The sequence below is a fragment of the Dryobates pubescens genome, chromosome 14 (genome assembly GCF_014839835.1).
Source record: "Dryobates pubescens isolate bDryPub1 chromosome 14, bDryPub1.pri, whole genome shotgun sequence".
NCBI lineage: Eukaryota > Metazoa > Chordata > Aves > Piciformes > Picidae > Dryobates > Dryobates pubescens.
The window spans coordinates 25,939,521-25,955,806 of record NC_071625.1 but is presented as its reverse complement, the minus strand read 5'-3'; the positions used below and the strand labels follow the sequence as shown (position 1 = coordinate 25,955,806).

At 48.4% G+C, this 16,286-nt stretch overlaps 1 protein-coding gene across 1 annotated transcript in view; it reads left to right on the top strand.

The window, feature by feature from the left end:
• MTDH (metadherin) overlaps nucleotides 1-5,808 on the top strand; it is a 40,172-nt gene extending 34,364 nt beyond the window's left edge. Inside the window, exons 12-13 of the mRNA XM_054167363.1 lie at nucleotides 2,832-2,988; nucleotides 4,709-5,808. Of these exons, the coding sequence (XP_054023338.1) occupies nucleotides 2,832-2,988; nucleotides 4,709-4,779 (228 nt within the window). The 3' untranslated portion in view covers nucleotides 4,780-5,808. The remainder of the gene's footprint in view (nucleotides 1-2,831; nucleotides 2,989-4,708) is intronic.
• The last annotated feature ends 10,478 nt before the right edge of the window (nucleotides 5,809-16,286 follow it).

Here is a 16,286-nt window from a genome sequence, read left to right as displayed (position 1 = left end):
TTCACTGGCTGTGCTGAGCCTGGGGTTAATGACTGAGTAAGGAAAGTTTTCCCAACCAAGTCACCATTTGCTTCAGCTCACAGGTGAAACAAATAGTCCAGAGAGTGCCAGTTCTCCTTAAGCCTTGCCCAGCTGGCAGAGGTTTCAAATACAGTTACCTGCAAGCATCACACTGTAGGAAGCAGTAAGGTACTTCATATCTCTAGAGGTAGTGGCTTTGTGCTCTGTAAAGTGAGAGGGCAGTTTGGTACCACAGGATTTGGCAGAGCCTTGAGTTTTTAATTGCTGAGCATTTGTTTTACACAGCTAACAGTTTCACAAGGGCCAGTGGTTTGAACTTAGAGAAGAGGAGGTTTAGACTGGATGTTAGCAACAAGTTCTGCACCATGAGGGTGCTGGAACACTACAGCAGGTTGCCCAGGGAGGTAGGTGAGACCCCATGCTTTGGGACAGTTCAAGGTCAGATTCAACAAGGCTCTGAGCAACCTGGTTTAGTGGAGGGTGTCCCTGCTGACTGCAGGGGGGGTTGGACTGGGTGCCCTTTGGAGGTCCCTTCCAGCCCAAGCCATTCTGTGACTCATTAATGAATTGTAGGGTGATGCATACAGCTGTGTTTTCAAACAGGCTTCACTCAGTGTGTCAGGTTTCCCTTCTGAAGAGCCTTGTTAACACAGAACACCTCAGCAAAAAGTAGGACCCAATTTGATGTTGTTCCTTCCTTCCCCTCATCCAAAATGCAGACAGAAATACAGGACATGGAAGAAGTTCCAGATCATGCTGTAACTGCATCATTACTTCATGTGCTCTCACATTCAAGCTGCAACATGTTTGTTAGTCACCCTGACACACCTCTGTGCCATTTAAATCTGAGCTGAGTTGCTTTACCTGCAGGTGGGGAGTTACTCTGTCCTAACACAACTGTGATAGTGGGTGTTGTCTTCTTGGACCACAGCTTCAATTTCCACTTCTCCCTGGGAGGGGACTTTTTTACAAGGGCTTGGTGAGAGGGAATGGATTGAAGCATGTGCAGGAGAGATTGAAGATTAGGAAGAAATTCTTTCCAGTGAGGGTGGGGAGACACTGGCACAGGCTGCCCAGGGAGGTTGTGGTGGCCCCTCCCTGGAGGTGCTCAAGGCCAGGCTGGATGAGGCCTTGAGCAACCTGGGTTTGTGGGAATTGTCCCTGCCCACAGCAGAGGGGTTGGAACTGGGTGATCTTTAATCTCCCTTCCAACCCAACCTATTATATGAATCTATAATATCAATGACCTGAATCACAACTTCTCTGGGCAGCCTGCTCCAAGGCTCTATCACCCTCACTGTGCACCACTGAAAGGAGCTTGGCCCCCTCCACTTCACACCCCCCACCCCTCAGCTAGTGATAGACATTGATCAGATCCCCTCTCAGCCTTCTCTTCTCCAGACTAAACAGCCCCAGGGCACTCAGTCTCTCTTCACAGGGAAGATGCTCAAGTCCCCTAAGCATCCTCCTGGCTCTCCCTTGGACTCTCTCCAGCAGGTCTCTGTCTCTCTTGAGCTGGGGAGCCCAGAACTGGACACAGGATTGCAGCTGTGGTCTCAGCAGGGCAGAGCAGAGGGGGAGAAGAACCTCCCTAGCCCTGCTGGCCACACTTTGCTTGCTGCACCCCAGGATGCCCTTGGCTCTCTTGGCCCCAAGGGCACATTGCTGTCCCATGGAGAACTTGCTGTCCATCAGCACTCCAAGGCCTTTCTCCATGGAGCTGCTCTCCAGCAGGGCTGCTCCTAACCTGTCCTGGTGCCTGCTGTTATTGCTCCCCAGGTGCAGGACCCTGCACTCGTCCTTCCTGAACCTCATGAGGTTTGCCTGCACCCAGCCCTCAGCCTGTCCAGACCTGTTTGGATGTCAGCACAGCCTGACAGGTGTCAGCCTCCCCCCTGTTTTGTATCATCAATGAACTTGCTAAGGGTACTCTCAATGCCCTCAGCCAGGTCGTTGATAAGGACAATCGACATGTCCAGAGAAGGGCCATGAGGATGATCAGAGGGCTGGAGCTCCTCTCCTGTGAGGACAGGCTGAGAGAGTTGGGGTTGTTCAGTCTGGAGAAGAGAAGGCTCTGAGGAGACCTTCTTGTGGCCTTCCAGTATCTGAAGGGGGCTCCAAGAAAGCTGGGGAGGGACTTTTGAGGGTGTCAGGGAGTGATAGGACTGGGGGGAATGGAGCAAAACTAGAAATGGGTAGATTGAGATTGGATGTTAGGAAGAAGTTGTTCCCCATGAGGGTGGTGAGAGCCTGGCACAAGTTGCCCAGGGAGGTGGTGGAAGCCTCCTGCCTGGAGGTGTTTGCAGCCAGGCTGGCTGTGGCTGTGAGCAACCTGCTGTAGTGTGAGGTGTCCCTGGCCATGGCAGGGGGGTTTGTACTTGGGTGATTCTTGAGGCCCCTTCCAACCCTGACAATTCTGTGACAGTGAACAGAACTGGGCCCTGGCTGCTCTTGCAAGTGTCTACAAAGATAAAAGTTTGATTTCTTCTGGGGTTTGTGCTGTGCATTTAGACCTGGGCAGTTTGCTTTGCAACCAGTGGATGCATGTCACTGTCTACCATCTCTTCTGGAATATTTGTTGGAGTCTCAGTGATTTATTTTTTAAGGCTGTTCTCCCTTTCTTTGTGTGTTCTGTGTCTTAAGAATCATCTGTGTGGTTTCTTTGTGAGCAGCTAGAAGAGCTGGCACTAGATGGCAGTCAGAGTCTTGAACACCTTGAAGGCTTTGAATATTGACTTCATGTTGGTTTTCTTTCCTGTTTTTAACAAACTTCTGGCTTTTTTTTTTCTCCCCCTCTGTTTTTCAACCAGCCTGAGGAGGCTCCTTCACTTGCTGTTTCTACTGAGCCATCTGTAATTGTATCAGAGAGTGATTCTGACAAGATCACTTCCCAAGTGCCACAGATGCTGCAACAGACAGATATTTCTAGTCCCAATATTAAGCAAAACAGTGTGCCTCCTCCACAGAGTAAGTATGTCTCAGTACAATTCCTTTGGCTGAATTTGGGGGGGGGGGGGTTTGCTTTTCCTCTTGTGTGGATCTAGTTGGAATGATTTGCCCTGAGCTTTGGTTGCAGCAGAGTATCACCTAGGTAGTTACACTTCACATTTAGATACCTTGCCATGGCTTAGCTTGCAGTGAAGAGCATGGGCAAATGTGCTGTCACTGGCTTCATGTGCTTGGAACATAGGAATATGTGATGTGTCCCCAGCAGGAGGAGGACACAGAGCTGCTGCTGGACTGAGTCCAGAGGAGGGCACAAGGATGATCCAAGGGCTGAAGCAGCTTTGCTGTGAGGATAGGCTGAGGGATCTGGGGGTGTTCAGCCTGGAGAAGAGAAGACTCTGGGGGAACCTTAGAGCTGCCTTCCAATAGCTGAAGTGATCCTAGAGGAAGGCTGCAGAGGGAGTTTTCCTGAGGGTGTCTAGAGACAGGACAGGGGGGAATGGATTGAGGGAGAGCAGGGTTAGACTGGAAGTGAGGAAGTAGGCTGCCCAGGGAGGCTGTGGATGCCTTATCAATCAAGACCCGGTTGGATGAGCAGCTGAATCTATTTGAGAGGCATGCCTGCCTGAGTCCCTGGAGGAGATGATCACTGAGGTCCCTTCCAACCTGAGCCATTCTAGGACTGACTGAAAATGTCTGTTTGCCTTGCCCAGTCCTTAACAGACATTTGGACATCCTCTTTGCCAGACTGCAGCTCCATGCTGTGACTGAGCAGTCCTGCCAACTCGCCTGCTTGCAAGCCTTCCATGGAACAGATGGATGCTAATCTGGCAGTTGGTAGGATAGCAAACTCCCAGAAATCTGGGGTAGAAAAGCACAACTCATTCAATTTTCAACCCACTGGGTTGGGGTTTGGGGTTTTTTTTTGACTTCTTAATTCATCAACAACTTTTTCAATATACTTCCATGAAATGTAGTAATCATGGAGGAAAGGAGTTGCTGATCTGGGAGCAGAAAGGTGTTGGGGTTATGCAGTTCTGGTTTTTGTAACCTAACATGCATCAGGCTGAACTTTTGCAGGTCTATTGCTTTGAACAACCTGCTGTGCCCAGGGATGTCAAATGTGTCCTCCATGGTACTCAGCAGAAGTACTTGTATTGAAGTGCTCACCTGGGGAGGCAGAGAAGGGAAGTCAGGATGGGGCTTGAAATTTAGGGGGCTGGAGCACCTCTGCTGTGAGGACAGGCTGAGGGAGCGGGGGGTGTTCAGCTTGGAGAAGAGAAGGCTCCAGGGAGACCTAATAGCAGCCTGCCAGTACCTGAAGGGGGCTGCAAGAAGGCTGCAGAGGGACTGTTTGCCAAGGCCTGCAGGGACAGGATGAGGGACAATGGCTTGAAATGAGAGAAGAGCAGATTGAGATTGGATGTGAGGAGCAAATCCTGCACCATGAGGGTGTTGAAACACTGCAACAGGTAGCCCAGGGAGGTAGCTGAGGCCTCATCCCTGTAGAGACATTGAAGGTCTGGCTGGAGCAACCTGCTCTAGTGGAGGATGTCCCTGCTGACTGCAGAGGGCTTGGACTGGACGAGCTTGGAAGTCCCTTCCAACCCAAATCTTTCTGTGGTTGTTTTGAATGACTTCATAATCTATGGGGGTGTACTCCCCAGGATTTGAGATGTCAGGTCTGTGTCAACTTTCCTCCCCAGTCAGTCCTAACTCTCTAGTTATGTTTTGGTTGTAGCCAAGTCTGAAGAAAGCTGGGAATCCCCCAAGCAAGTGAAAAAGAAGAAAAAGGCAAGGAGGGAAACGTGAAGCTGCAGAGATGGACACACCTGTGGCTGAATACTGTCAATGAAGATCATGCTGTTTATGCAATAATTTGTGAACATGTACAGAATTTTATAGGAATTGAAACCAATTTTTAAAGAAAACCAACCAGAACTGCTGTGAACACAACCATCCTGAGAGAGGAAATCCAAGGCAAAGCAAACTGTGCTGGAGCAAAGCAGCAAACCTGCTCCACGGGGAGGGGGGGGAAAGACTTCTCTGAAGAGTCTCAACTTTTGGAGAGAAAGAGAGAGAGAGAGCTCTTAATTAAAAACAAAATGTAACAAAAACAAACTGGTTTGACAACAGTGCTCTGTTTACAACAGATTCAACTCATCTGCAGCTGTGGAGGAAAGATGGCTTTCAAGGAAAGGTTTAAAGGAAAAAGGAAAGAAAAACAAAAAAACCAAACCACCAAACCTAATTGTCTCTCCAATAGTGTTGGGGTGTTTCCTGCCTCTGCTGAGGGGCTGAGAAGCACAGAATGTCAAGCATCTGATAGCTCTTTCATGCCTAAATCCAAGTGCTTTGATTGAATTCCATAATCTGCCATATCTTTCCAGGAAGCTGGTGTAGCAGGGTCTGCTAGCCAGGAGAGGAATCACAAGTGCAAAAATCATTGAGTCATGTGTACAGTCCAAGACCTTCGTGGTTCATTCTATGAAGCTGACAACAATAAAACCAAGCAAGCAAGCAAACAAAACAGAATCTGGCTTTGGGTTAAAAGCTTGAGAATGTGATTTGAAACTTGAGTTAGTGTGGGCTCGTGGAGTTAAGTTTTGATAATGTCTATTACCTTACTTGAATTCTTGGGAGATACATTTTGAAGGGTGCAGTCCATGTGCAGAACCTTTTTGGGGTTGGGTTTGTTTCTCCTTCATTCCATCCAGCTCTTGGTTGATCCAGACTCCCAGATAAAACTGTTCCTTCCAACCTCCACACTCATGGAATGAATCCAAATCAAATGTTCCCTTCCCTTTAATGCTTTTGAACTTGCTATGCCTGATTTTTTCGTCTTCTGCCATACCCAATTCTCCTCTCTGTTACTAAAACCCTGAAGAAAGCAAAGTGATTTTTTTTTGTCCTCATCCCCAATTCTGTTCTGTTCTCTGCTCCTAAAACTCTTAAGGAAAGCAAAGTGAATTACTATTTTGCTCATCCCCAATTCTGTTCTCTGAAGAGAGCAGAAGGAAGCAGAGTGGTTTTTTTTCCTCATCCCCAGTTCTGTTCTCTCTTCCTAAAACCCTGAAGAAATGAAAGTGAATTATTTTTCCCTCATCCCTGATTCTGTTCTCTTCTCTGAAGAGAGCAGAAGAAAGCAAAGTGGTTTTTTTTTTCCTCATCCCCAATTCTGTTCTCTGCTCCTAAAACTCTGAAGCAAAGTGAATTATTCTTGTCCCCATTTCTGCTCTCAGAAGAGAGCAGAAGAAAGTTAAGTGGGGTTTTTTTGGTCTCCTCCCCAATTCTGTTCTGTTCTCTGCTCCTAAAACTCTCAAGAAAGCAAAGTGAATTGTTCTTTTTCTCATCCCCAATTCTGTTCTCTCTTCCTAAAACCCTGAAGAAATGAAAGTGAATTATTCTTTTCCTCATCCCCAGTTCTGTTCTGTTCTCTGAAGAGAGCAGAAGAAAGCAAAGTGGTTTTTTTTCCTCATCCCTAATTCTGTTCTCTCTTCCTAAAACCCTGAAGAAATGAAAGTGAATTATTTTTCCCTCATCCCTGATTCTGTTCTCTTCTCTGAAGAGAGCAGAAGAAAGCAAAGTGGTTTTTTTTTCCTCATCCCCAATTCTGTTCTCTGCTCCTAAAACTCTGAAGCAAAGTGAATTATTCTTGTCCCCATTTCTGCTCTCAGAAGAGAGCAGAAGAAAGTTAAGTGGGGTTTTTTTGGTCTCCTCCCCAATTCTGTTCTGTTCTCTGCTCCTAAAACTCTCAAGAAAGCAAAGTGAATTGTTCTTTTTCTCATCCCCAATTCTGTTCTCTCTTCCTAAAACCCTGAAGAAATGAAAGTGAATTATTCTTTTCCTCATCCCCAGTTCTGTTCTGTTCTCTGAAGAGAGCAGAAGAAAGCAAAGTGGTTTTTTTTCCTCATCCCTAATTCTGTTCTCTCTTCCTAAAACCCTGAAGAAATGAAAGTGAATTACTATTTTTTCCTCATCCCCAATTCTGTTCTTTGCTCCTAAAACTCCTAAAGAAAGCAAAGTGAATTGTTTTTTCCTCATCCCCAATTGTATTCTGTTCTCTGCTCCTAAAACCCTGAAGAAATGAAAGTGAATCACTATTTTTTTCTCATCCCCAGTTCTGTTCTGTTCTCTGAAGAGAGCAGAAGAAATCCAAGTGTTTCTTTTTTCTCATCTCCAATCTTTGCTTTCTTCAAGAGTTTTAGGAGCAAAGTGAATTATTTTTTTCCCTCATCCCCAATTCTGTTCTCTGCTCCTAAAACCCTGAAGAAATGAAAGTGAATTACTATTTTTCTCATCCCCAGTTCTGTTCTGTTCTCTGAAGAGAGCAGAAGAAATCCAAGTGTTTCTTTTTTCTCATCCCCAATTCTGTTCTCTCTTCCTAAAACCCTGAAGAAATGAAAGTGATTTCTTTTTTTTCCTCATCCCCAATTCTGTTCTCTGCTCCTAAAACTCTCAAGAAAGCAAAGTGAATTACTATTTTTCTTATCCCCCACTCTGTTCTCTGAAGAGAGCAGAAGAAAGCAAAGTGGGGTGGTTTTTTTCCCCCCTCATCCCCAGTCCTGTTCTCCATTCCTAAAGCTCTGAAGGAAGCCAAGTGATTAATATTAATTTTGTGTGTGTGGTGTTCTCTCACACAAATCACTTTGAATTTCAAAGGTCTGTTGGAGAGCTAAAAGTGGCTTCAGACAGCTTTAATTGACATTGTCAAGACCAGTTATCAGGAACACATTTTTTTACTGCCTTAACCTGTAGTATGTAGAATGTGTCTAGAGTTCTGGACAGGAATTAGTGTTTTTTATATATATATATATATTAAAAGGACAATAAAAACCCCATGCAAGCATAGCAGCTGTAAAATAAAGACCATTTCCTGCTTGGAAACTGGTGATGAAAAACGGTGTTGAAGGTTTCTTGTGGTTTTCAGGCCTGGCAGGTTGTGTCTGGAAGGTGCTTGCTCAGCCATGGACACTGTAAATAGCCTTCCCAAGCTTCTGGTGACCCAGGATGGAAGTGAATTCAGTTCAACAAGAGCCAAGATTATTTTTGATCCTTTTCCCTTAAAGAATTGACTTTTGGTTTTGGGGGGGTTTGGTTGGGTTTTTTTTGTGGCACAAGCAGAATTGTTAACAGCTGTAACTCGTGGTCCTGATCAACAGCCTCTTGGTCTTAACGTACTTGGCTGCGAGCTTGCACCCATGAGGGTGGTGAGACACTGGCACAGGTTGCCCAGGGAGGTGGTGGAAGCCTCAGCCCTGAGGTTTTTGCAGCCAGGTTCCAAGGAGACCTTCTTGTGGCCTTGCAGTATCTGAAGGGGGCTACAAGAAAGCTGGGGGAGGGACTTTTGAGGGTGTCAGGGAGTGATGGGACTGGGGGGATGGAGCAAAACTAGAAATGGGTAGATTGAGATTGGATGTTAGGAAGAAGTTGTTCCCCATGAGGGTGGTGAGAGACTGGCACAGGTTGCCCAGGGAGGTGGTGGCAGCCTCCTGCCTGGAGGTGTTTGCAGCCAGGCTGGCTGTGGCTGTGAGCAACCTGCTGCAGTGTGAGGTGTCCCTGGCCATGGCAGGGGGGTTGGAACTGGCTGAGCCTTGAGGGCCCTTCCAACCCTAACAATTCTGTGATTAATGAATGCGAGGAGCTGGCTTTAATTGTGCTGAGAGTGCAGCTTGCTACTGGAGAGATCTCCTAGTAACTGAGTACTAACTGGCTCAGTTTTGGCCCCTTGTGTAGCAGGAAGATGTGACACTCAGTGGGTTGGTTGAAAGGAATTGAGCACATTGCCAGTGTTGATTGGGTCGCTGGGAAGGGGGGAATGCCTGAGATCTGTCCTGTCAACTAAACCCAGACCGAAAAGCCCAGAAGCTTGAGACCTGAAGTCCGGCTTTGCAAGGAGTAAACAAACAAGGTGTTAGGAAGAAAGAAAACCAAACCACGATCAATCATGCAGAGTCCTTTGCCTGTAAATAATATTCTCGTTGTGCTTGTCTTCAGTGGGGTTGCCAGAGCACCCTTTGAATTCAGGTCTGTGATGTCTCTGTGTGTCCAAACCGTGTTGCCAGTCCGTGTGTCGTGCCGCAAGCCTCCGCTCGAGGGAACCGCAGGAAGGTTTTGATGGCAGCAGAGCGCCCCCACACCGGGGGTGTTCACTGCACAAGTTCCTCTCCTGGAGATCAAATTGGTGATGTTTCTGGGTTAGTAAAGCTCTAACTCTTGAATAGCTTCTCACTGTGGGGGGAGGGAGTGGGGAAGAAGAAACCAGCTAGCTAACAACACGGGAGCCCTGCTCATTAACTGCTCCCACTTAGCAGGGGGGCGCCAATGCGGAGCCTCCTGTTCAGCAGCTCCTCTTCCCTTCCTGTGCACTTGCAACGTCTGAGGAAGCGAAGCTTGCTTCATTTGGCATCCTTGGAGAGCTTTGCAACTGTCTAGCAACTGTCTAGTAGCTGTCCAGAAATAGAAGCGTGCTGCTCTGTGTCATGTTTCTAGGGCCCCAGCAATGCCTAGTCTTGACGAGACACCGAAGCCACACTTTGCTGCTTGGGGGGAAATGGAAGAACAGCAGGGACAGAAACTTTGGCATTTGAACCTTCTTCCTGCATTTGGCTTGGCTTTTTCCTTTTTCTTTTTCCTGTTTGGTTGGGGGGGGGGTGTGTCCCCTTTTCCTTTGAGTTTTTTTCCCCTTTTCCTTTTTTCCCCTTTCTTTTTTACTCCTGGTTTTCCTTTTCCCTTTGGGGTTTTTTCCTATAGGGCTTTTTCCTTTTCCTTTTTTGGAGTTTTCCTTTTTGGGATTTTTCCTTTTCCTTTCTTATTTGGGGTTTTGCTATTGGGGTTTTTCCTTTGTTGGGGGTTTCCCATTTGGTTTGTTTTTCCTTTTCCTTTGTTGGGGTATTTCCTTTTCCTTTGTTGGGGTATTTCCTATTTGGTTTGTTTTCCTTTGTTGGGGGTTTCCTATTTGGTTTGGTTTTCCTTTTCCTTTGTTGAGGGTTTCCTATTTGGTTTGGTTTTCCTTTTCCTTTGTTGAGGGTTTCCTATTTGGTTTGGTTTTCCTTTTCCTTTGTTGAGGGTTTCCTATTTGGTTTGGTTTTCCTTTTCCTTTGTTGGGGGTTTTCCTTTTCCTTTTTGGGATTTTTTTTTCCTTTGTTGAAGGTTTCTTCTTTGGGGTTTTTCCTTTTCCTTTGTTGGGGGTTTCCTTTTCCTTTGTTGGGGGTTTCCTATTTGGTGGTTTTTCCCTTTTCCTTTGTTGGGGGTTTTTCCCTTTTGGGGATTTTTTTTCCTTTGTTGGAGGTTTCTTGTTGGGGGGTTTTGCCTTTTCCTTTGTTGGGGGGTTTTGCCTTTTCCTTTGTTGGGGGTTTTTCCCTTTTCCTTTGTTGGGGGTTTTTCCCTTTTCCTTTGTTGGGGGTTTTTCCCTTTTCCTTTGTGGGGGGTTTTTCCCTTTTCCTTTGTGGGGGGTTTTTCCCTTTTCCTTTGTGGGGGGTTTTTCCCTTTTCCTTTGTGGGGGGTTTTCCCTTTTGGTCTTTGCTGTTCTCTTGAATGCTTGGAATGGTTTCCTAATCCAATCTGTTGGGTTGTTTTGTTGTTGTTTTGGTTTTGTTTTCCCCTGAATACTCTGGAATTCTTTGTATGCCTAATTTAAGCTGGTTGTGATGATGTGTAATGGGGCAGTCATGGCATATTTTTCTTCCTTGTGTGGGGAGGGAGAGGTGTACAGAGCTCTGATGTACTTGTTACAAAGCTAACAGCTGTGCACTGCTTTGGAGGGGGGGTGAGATGTTCCTGATGCCCTTTTGGAAGTCCAAAGGAAGCAAACAAAAGTGCAAGAGGAAAGCACTCCTTCAGCATTTACTAAGAAAGAATGTACATATTAAAAACATGTCAAACTTTATAGCAATCCTTCTGGTGCTCTTGTGTTGTACCTGGGAATTCGTGTCTCATCAGAAACTGCTCCCAGCTGGGGGATTGTCCTCTGGGCAAGGCTTTGGAGAAGGGCAGAGGGCATGGTTTTCACAGGCTCCAGATCCATAAGCTGTTTAGTCTGGAGAGAAGACTGAGAGGGGATCTGATCAATGTCTATAAATATCTGAGGGCTGGGGGTCAGGAAGGAAGGGACAGGAACAGGCTCTGCTCGCTTGCACCCTGTGACAGGACAAGGGGCAATGGATGGAAAGCACAGCACAGGAAGTTCCACCTCAACTTGAGGAAGAACTTCTTTACCCTGAGGGTCTTAGAGCACTGGAGCAGGCTGCCCAGAGAGGTTGTGGAGTTTCCTTCTCTGGAGCTTTTCCAGCCCTGTCTGGATGTGTTCCTGTGTGACCTGTGCTGGATTCTGTGGTCCTGCTCTGGGTGGACTTGAAGATTTCCAGAGGTCTTTTCCAACCCCTAACACCCTGGGATCTGTGATAAGTACAAGTGCAGAGATGATCTCTGAGGTCCTGTCTGACCTGTGCCATTCTGACTCATTTAAGAGCTAAGAGCATCAACTGGGTGAACTGGGGTGGGGGGCCGGGCTGTGCAGCCAAGGATTTTAGGCCATACCTTGTGTCCCTTGTTCAGTTCTGGGCCCCTCAGTTTAAGAAGGACATTGACACACTTGAAGGTGTCCAGAGAAGGGCAACAAAGCTGGGTAGGGGTCTGGAGCACAGCCCTGTGAGGAGAGGCTGAGGGAGCTGGGGTTGCTTAGCCTGGAGAGGAGGAGGCTCAGGGGAGCCCTCCTTGCTCTGTACAACTCTCTGAAGGGAGGTTGTAGCCAGGTGGGGGTTGGTCTCTTCTCCCAGGCAACCAGCACCAGAACAAGAGGACACAGTCTCAAGCTGTGCCAGGGGAGGTTTAGGCTGGAGGTGAGGAGAAAGTTCTTCCCAGCAAGAGAGATTTGCCATTGGAATGTGCTGCCCAGGGAGGTGGTGGAGTCCCTGTCCCTGGAGGTGTTCAAGAGGGGATTGGACGTGGCACTTGGAGTCATGGTTTAGTTGTCAGGAGGTCTCAGGTGACAGGTTGGACTTGATGATCTCTGAGGTCTTTTCCAACCTTATTGATTCTTACCCTGATACTAGTGCAGCATTCCCACAGGTTCTGTGCCCTGCAGGACTACCAGAGCTGCTGCTGCCAGCTGGGCTGGGTGTGGAGAACAAAGGAGGAGAACTTGCTTTGTCAGATGGGCAGCAGTGGGGAGGGGGTGGGGGGGTGGTGTTGCCTGTAGCCCATGGTTGACAGGCTGAGGCTGTGGAAGCTCGGTTGAATCACTGAAGTTGTGTGGTCTCCATAGTCAGTCCCCTCCACTTATGAAACTGGTGAACTTCTCTTCTTTGAACTGCTCAGTTGTCCCAAGTTGAAGGCTTTCTTTAGTGAGACAATGATGCCTTCAGTTTTGGTGTGTTCTGGAAAGGAAAATGGAATTGAAAACCCTTACCTTGAAGGGTTTCATGCAGGGGGGGAAGAAAAAAGTGTGGTTAGGAACATCTACAGGCCACAACAAGCACATTTTCTGCCCTAGTTCTGGCATCAAGGGGCTGCCTCTTAACTTGGCTGGGGATCTGTAATCCAGTCCATGGCAGAAGGTAAGTCATGGACCTCCCAGAAAGGCCTCACCACTATCAACTCCTAAAGCAGAGTTGTGAAGACTGTTTCCTGCTTGCTCAGGGACAGCAAATTCCCCACACAGTTTCCACTGGATTTTCAACAGGCTCTGACTTGGGCTTAAGTGATTGCTTCTTTCAAATCTCTGGACAGGCTGAAGAGTTGGGCAGGGAGGAACTGGATGAAATCCAACAAGGAGAAGGGTAGAGTCTGGCAACTGGGAAAGAACAACCCCAGGGTTCAGGATAGGTTGGGGACTGACCAGTTGGAGAGCAGCAAAGGGGAAAGGTATCTGGGGGTCCTGATGCACAACAGGATGCCCATGAGCCAGCAATGTGCCATTGTGGCCAAGAAGGCCAAGGGCTTCCTCAGGTGCATTAGAAGGGCTGTGGTTAGTAGGTCCAGAGAGATTCTCCTGCCCCTCTACTCTGCCCTGCTGAGGCCACATCTGGAATATTGTGTCCAGTTCCGGGCTCCTCAGGTCAAGAAGGACCTCAGAGAACTGCTTGAGAGAGTCCAGCACAGAGCCACAAAGCTGCTGCAGGCAGTGGAACATCTCCCTGTGAGGACAGGCTGAGGGAGCTGGGGCTTGGAGCTTGGAGCAGAGGAGCCTGAGGGTGACCTCACTGCTGATGATAAAGATGTGCAGGGCAGTGTGGGGAGGATGGAGCCAGGCTCTGCTCAGGGATGTCCAAAGACAGCACAAGGGGCACTGGGGGCAAGCTGGAGCAGAGGAGGTGCCACAGGAACAGAAGGGAAAAGTTTTTGCCTGTGAGGGTCACAGAGCCCTGGAGCAGGCTGCCCAGAGAGGTTGTGGAGTCTCCTGCTCTGGACACATTCCAACCCCACCTGGATATGTTCCTGTGTGACCTGCCCTGGGTGATGCTGCTCTGGCAGGGGGGGTTGGCCTGGCTGATCTCTGGAGGTCCCTTCCAACCCCTAATGTTCTGTGATTCTGTGACACTGAGGGCACTTTTCAGTGTTTTCCTGCCACAGCTTGGTTCACTCTGTGCTGTTTCCTTGACCCTGTAGCTAGGATGCAAAGCTGTGCCTTGAGCTGTGCCTGCAAGTGAAGCAAAGGAAGCCCAAGCAGCCTGTGTTCTTAATAAGCAAAAATAATGTTCCCGAGATCTGACCTGGGGATTGAACACTTTGGAACAGTAAGGGAAGTGAAATGTCTTTAAGTGCTTTTCTGGAGTGGGCTCAGCACTTGGTAGACCTGAGCTGGCAAATCAATACTGTGCTGTTTCCTATTCATGTGCCACAGGGATGTGATTCAAAGTCATCCAAGTTGTGCAGCCTGCTGCTAGCAAGGAACTTCACCTCACCACAACCTCCCTTCAGGTGTCTCTTTCTGCAGACTTCATCATTTCTCTAAACTCTGGACTTCTAGACTTGGGTGAAAAGCAGGTTGTAGCCAGGTGGGGGTTGGTCTCTTCTCCCAGGCAACCAGCACCAGAACAAGAGGACACAGTCTCAAGCTGTGCCAGGGGAAGTTTAGGCTGGAGGTGAGGAGAAAGTTCTTCACTGAGAGAGTTGTTCGTCATTGGAATGTGCTGCCCAGGGAGGTGGTGGAGTCCCCATCCCTGGAGGTGTTCAAGAGGGGATTGGATGTGGCACTTGGTGCCATGGTCTAGTCATGAGGTCTGTGGTGACAGGTTGGACTTAGATGATCTTTGAGGTCTCTTCCAACCTTGGTGATACTGTGAGACTGTGATATGAAGCTTTAAGTTTCCTGATCTTTCCCATCAAGCTTTCTGAGTGGAATTAATAATTACACAGGAAACTGCTCTGAGGTAATTAGCATTCACCTTCTCATTCTGCCTGCCTTTCTCTTCTGAGGACATCCAGGTTAAAGCCATTGATGGGAAACCATAAGCAGAAAGGAGACATGCAGTCTCCCTGTGCTGCAGGACGTTCTAAGCAGCTACATGCTGCCTGTAGCAGCTCCAGAGCCTGGATCTCCTCCTGCCTGGATGCTGGAGCCCAGCTTGTGCCCAGCACAGGCTGATGGTTGCTGCTGCTGCATTGCTTTCTTCAGACACAGGATGCTGATGGAGATGCCAACAAGAGGTGTTCCCTTCAGCTCTGTCTCCTGTGTGTGGGACTCACAGGAGCCCCAAGGCTAGATGGGATGGTCCAGCATGAAGTTTGCAAGTGGATAACACACAGGCATAGTTTGGGCAGATATTAGCTTTCACCCTCGCAGCAGCCAGCCCCAGGCACTCAGGCTGTGCCCCGTGTCCCATCCCAGCTGCCAGGGCTGAGCCTCTCTCTTGCCTAAGCCATGCTGATCCCCCCCCCACCTAGCTGCCACTTATTCCTTGCAGCCCACACACAGTGTGGAGAGTGAGTCTGCCCAAAGAGACAGATAAAAGACTGCACAAGAAGAGAGGGGGATGAGGAATGAGGCTGAGATGAGGTAGGGTCAGACTATGTAGCTATGTAGCTGACCCTTCTCATAACCCTTTCTGTCTGATCCCCACTTTTTTTCCTTCTTGAGCCCAGTCCTGCAGTCATTCCTTCCTCAGGTTTGCAGAGTCCCCCTCAAATATCCTCAGTTCCCCTGTTCCTCCTGTTTGTCTGTTTTATCAGTTGCATAGGCCAGCTGATCACCTGCAAAGCAGGGCCTGGAGCTCTTCAATCAATAGCCACAGACTCTGGGTCTTTGGCATTGTCTCCGTTGTCCCTTGTCTGCCATTTTTTAACTCTGTGTCCCCCTCTATCTATTATCCATTTTGCTTTGAAACACTCAGGTCCTTGGGCAGATAACCCTGATGAGGCAGATGCTCCTAATCTGCCACAGACACAAGGTGTATGTGCAAGGAGTTAGTTTCTAACTTGCTGACTTTCAGGTCTTACAGGAGAAGGTTTGTTGAGGATATCAGTGAGAGAGTCCAGACCTTTGGTCTCCCTACTACTTGTTTTGGCAATAGGGATAGTTCCTTTTACTAGAATGTCAGTGTCATTCCTGAACATCAATCTGGAAAACACAAGATGTCATTGAGAGTCACAGCATCCCAGGATGTTAGGGGTTGGAAGGGACCTCCGAAGATCATCGAGTCCAACCCCCCTGCAGAGCAGGACCAGAGAATCCAGCACAGGTCACACAGGAACACATCCAGGCAGGGATGGAAAGGCTCCAGAGAAGGAGACTCCACAACCTCTCTGGGCAGCCTGCTCCAGTGCTCTGTGACCCTCCTTATGTTGAGGTGGAACCTCCTGTGCTGTAGTTTATATCTATTGCTCCTTGTCCTATCCCAGGGCACAAGTGAGCAGAGGCTGTCCCTGTCCCTTCCTTCCTAACCCCCACCCCTCAGCTATTGACAGACATTGATCAGATCCCCTCTCAGTCTTCTCCTCTCCAGACTAAACAGCCCCAGGGCTCTCAGCCTCTCCTCACCAGGCAGTGCTGCAGCCCCTTCAGCATCCTTGTAACCCTCCCTTGGACTCTCTCCAGCAGATCCCTGTTCCTCTTGAACTGGGGAACCCAGAGCTGGATGCAGTATTCCAGGTGAGGTCTCCTCAGGGCAGAGTAGAGGGGGAGGAGAACCTCCCTGGCTCTGCTGAACACACTCCTCTGAATGCAGCCCAGGATCCCATTGGCCTTCTTGGCCCCCAGGGCACATTGCTGTCCCATGCAGAACTTGCTGTCCACCAGCACTCCCAGGTCCTCCTCCCCAGGGCTGCTCTCCAGCAGATCCCCTCCCAGCCTGTGCTGCTGCAGTTGATTCTTCCTCCCC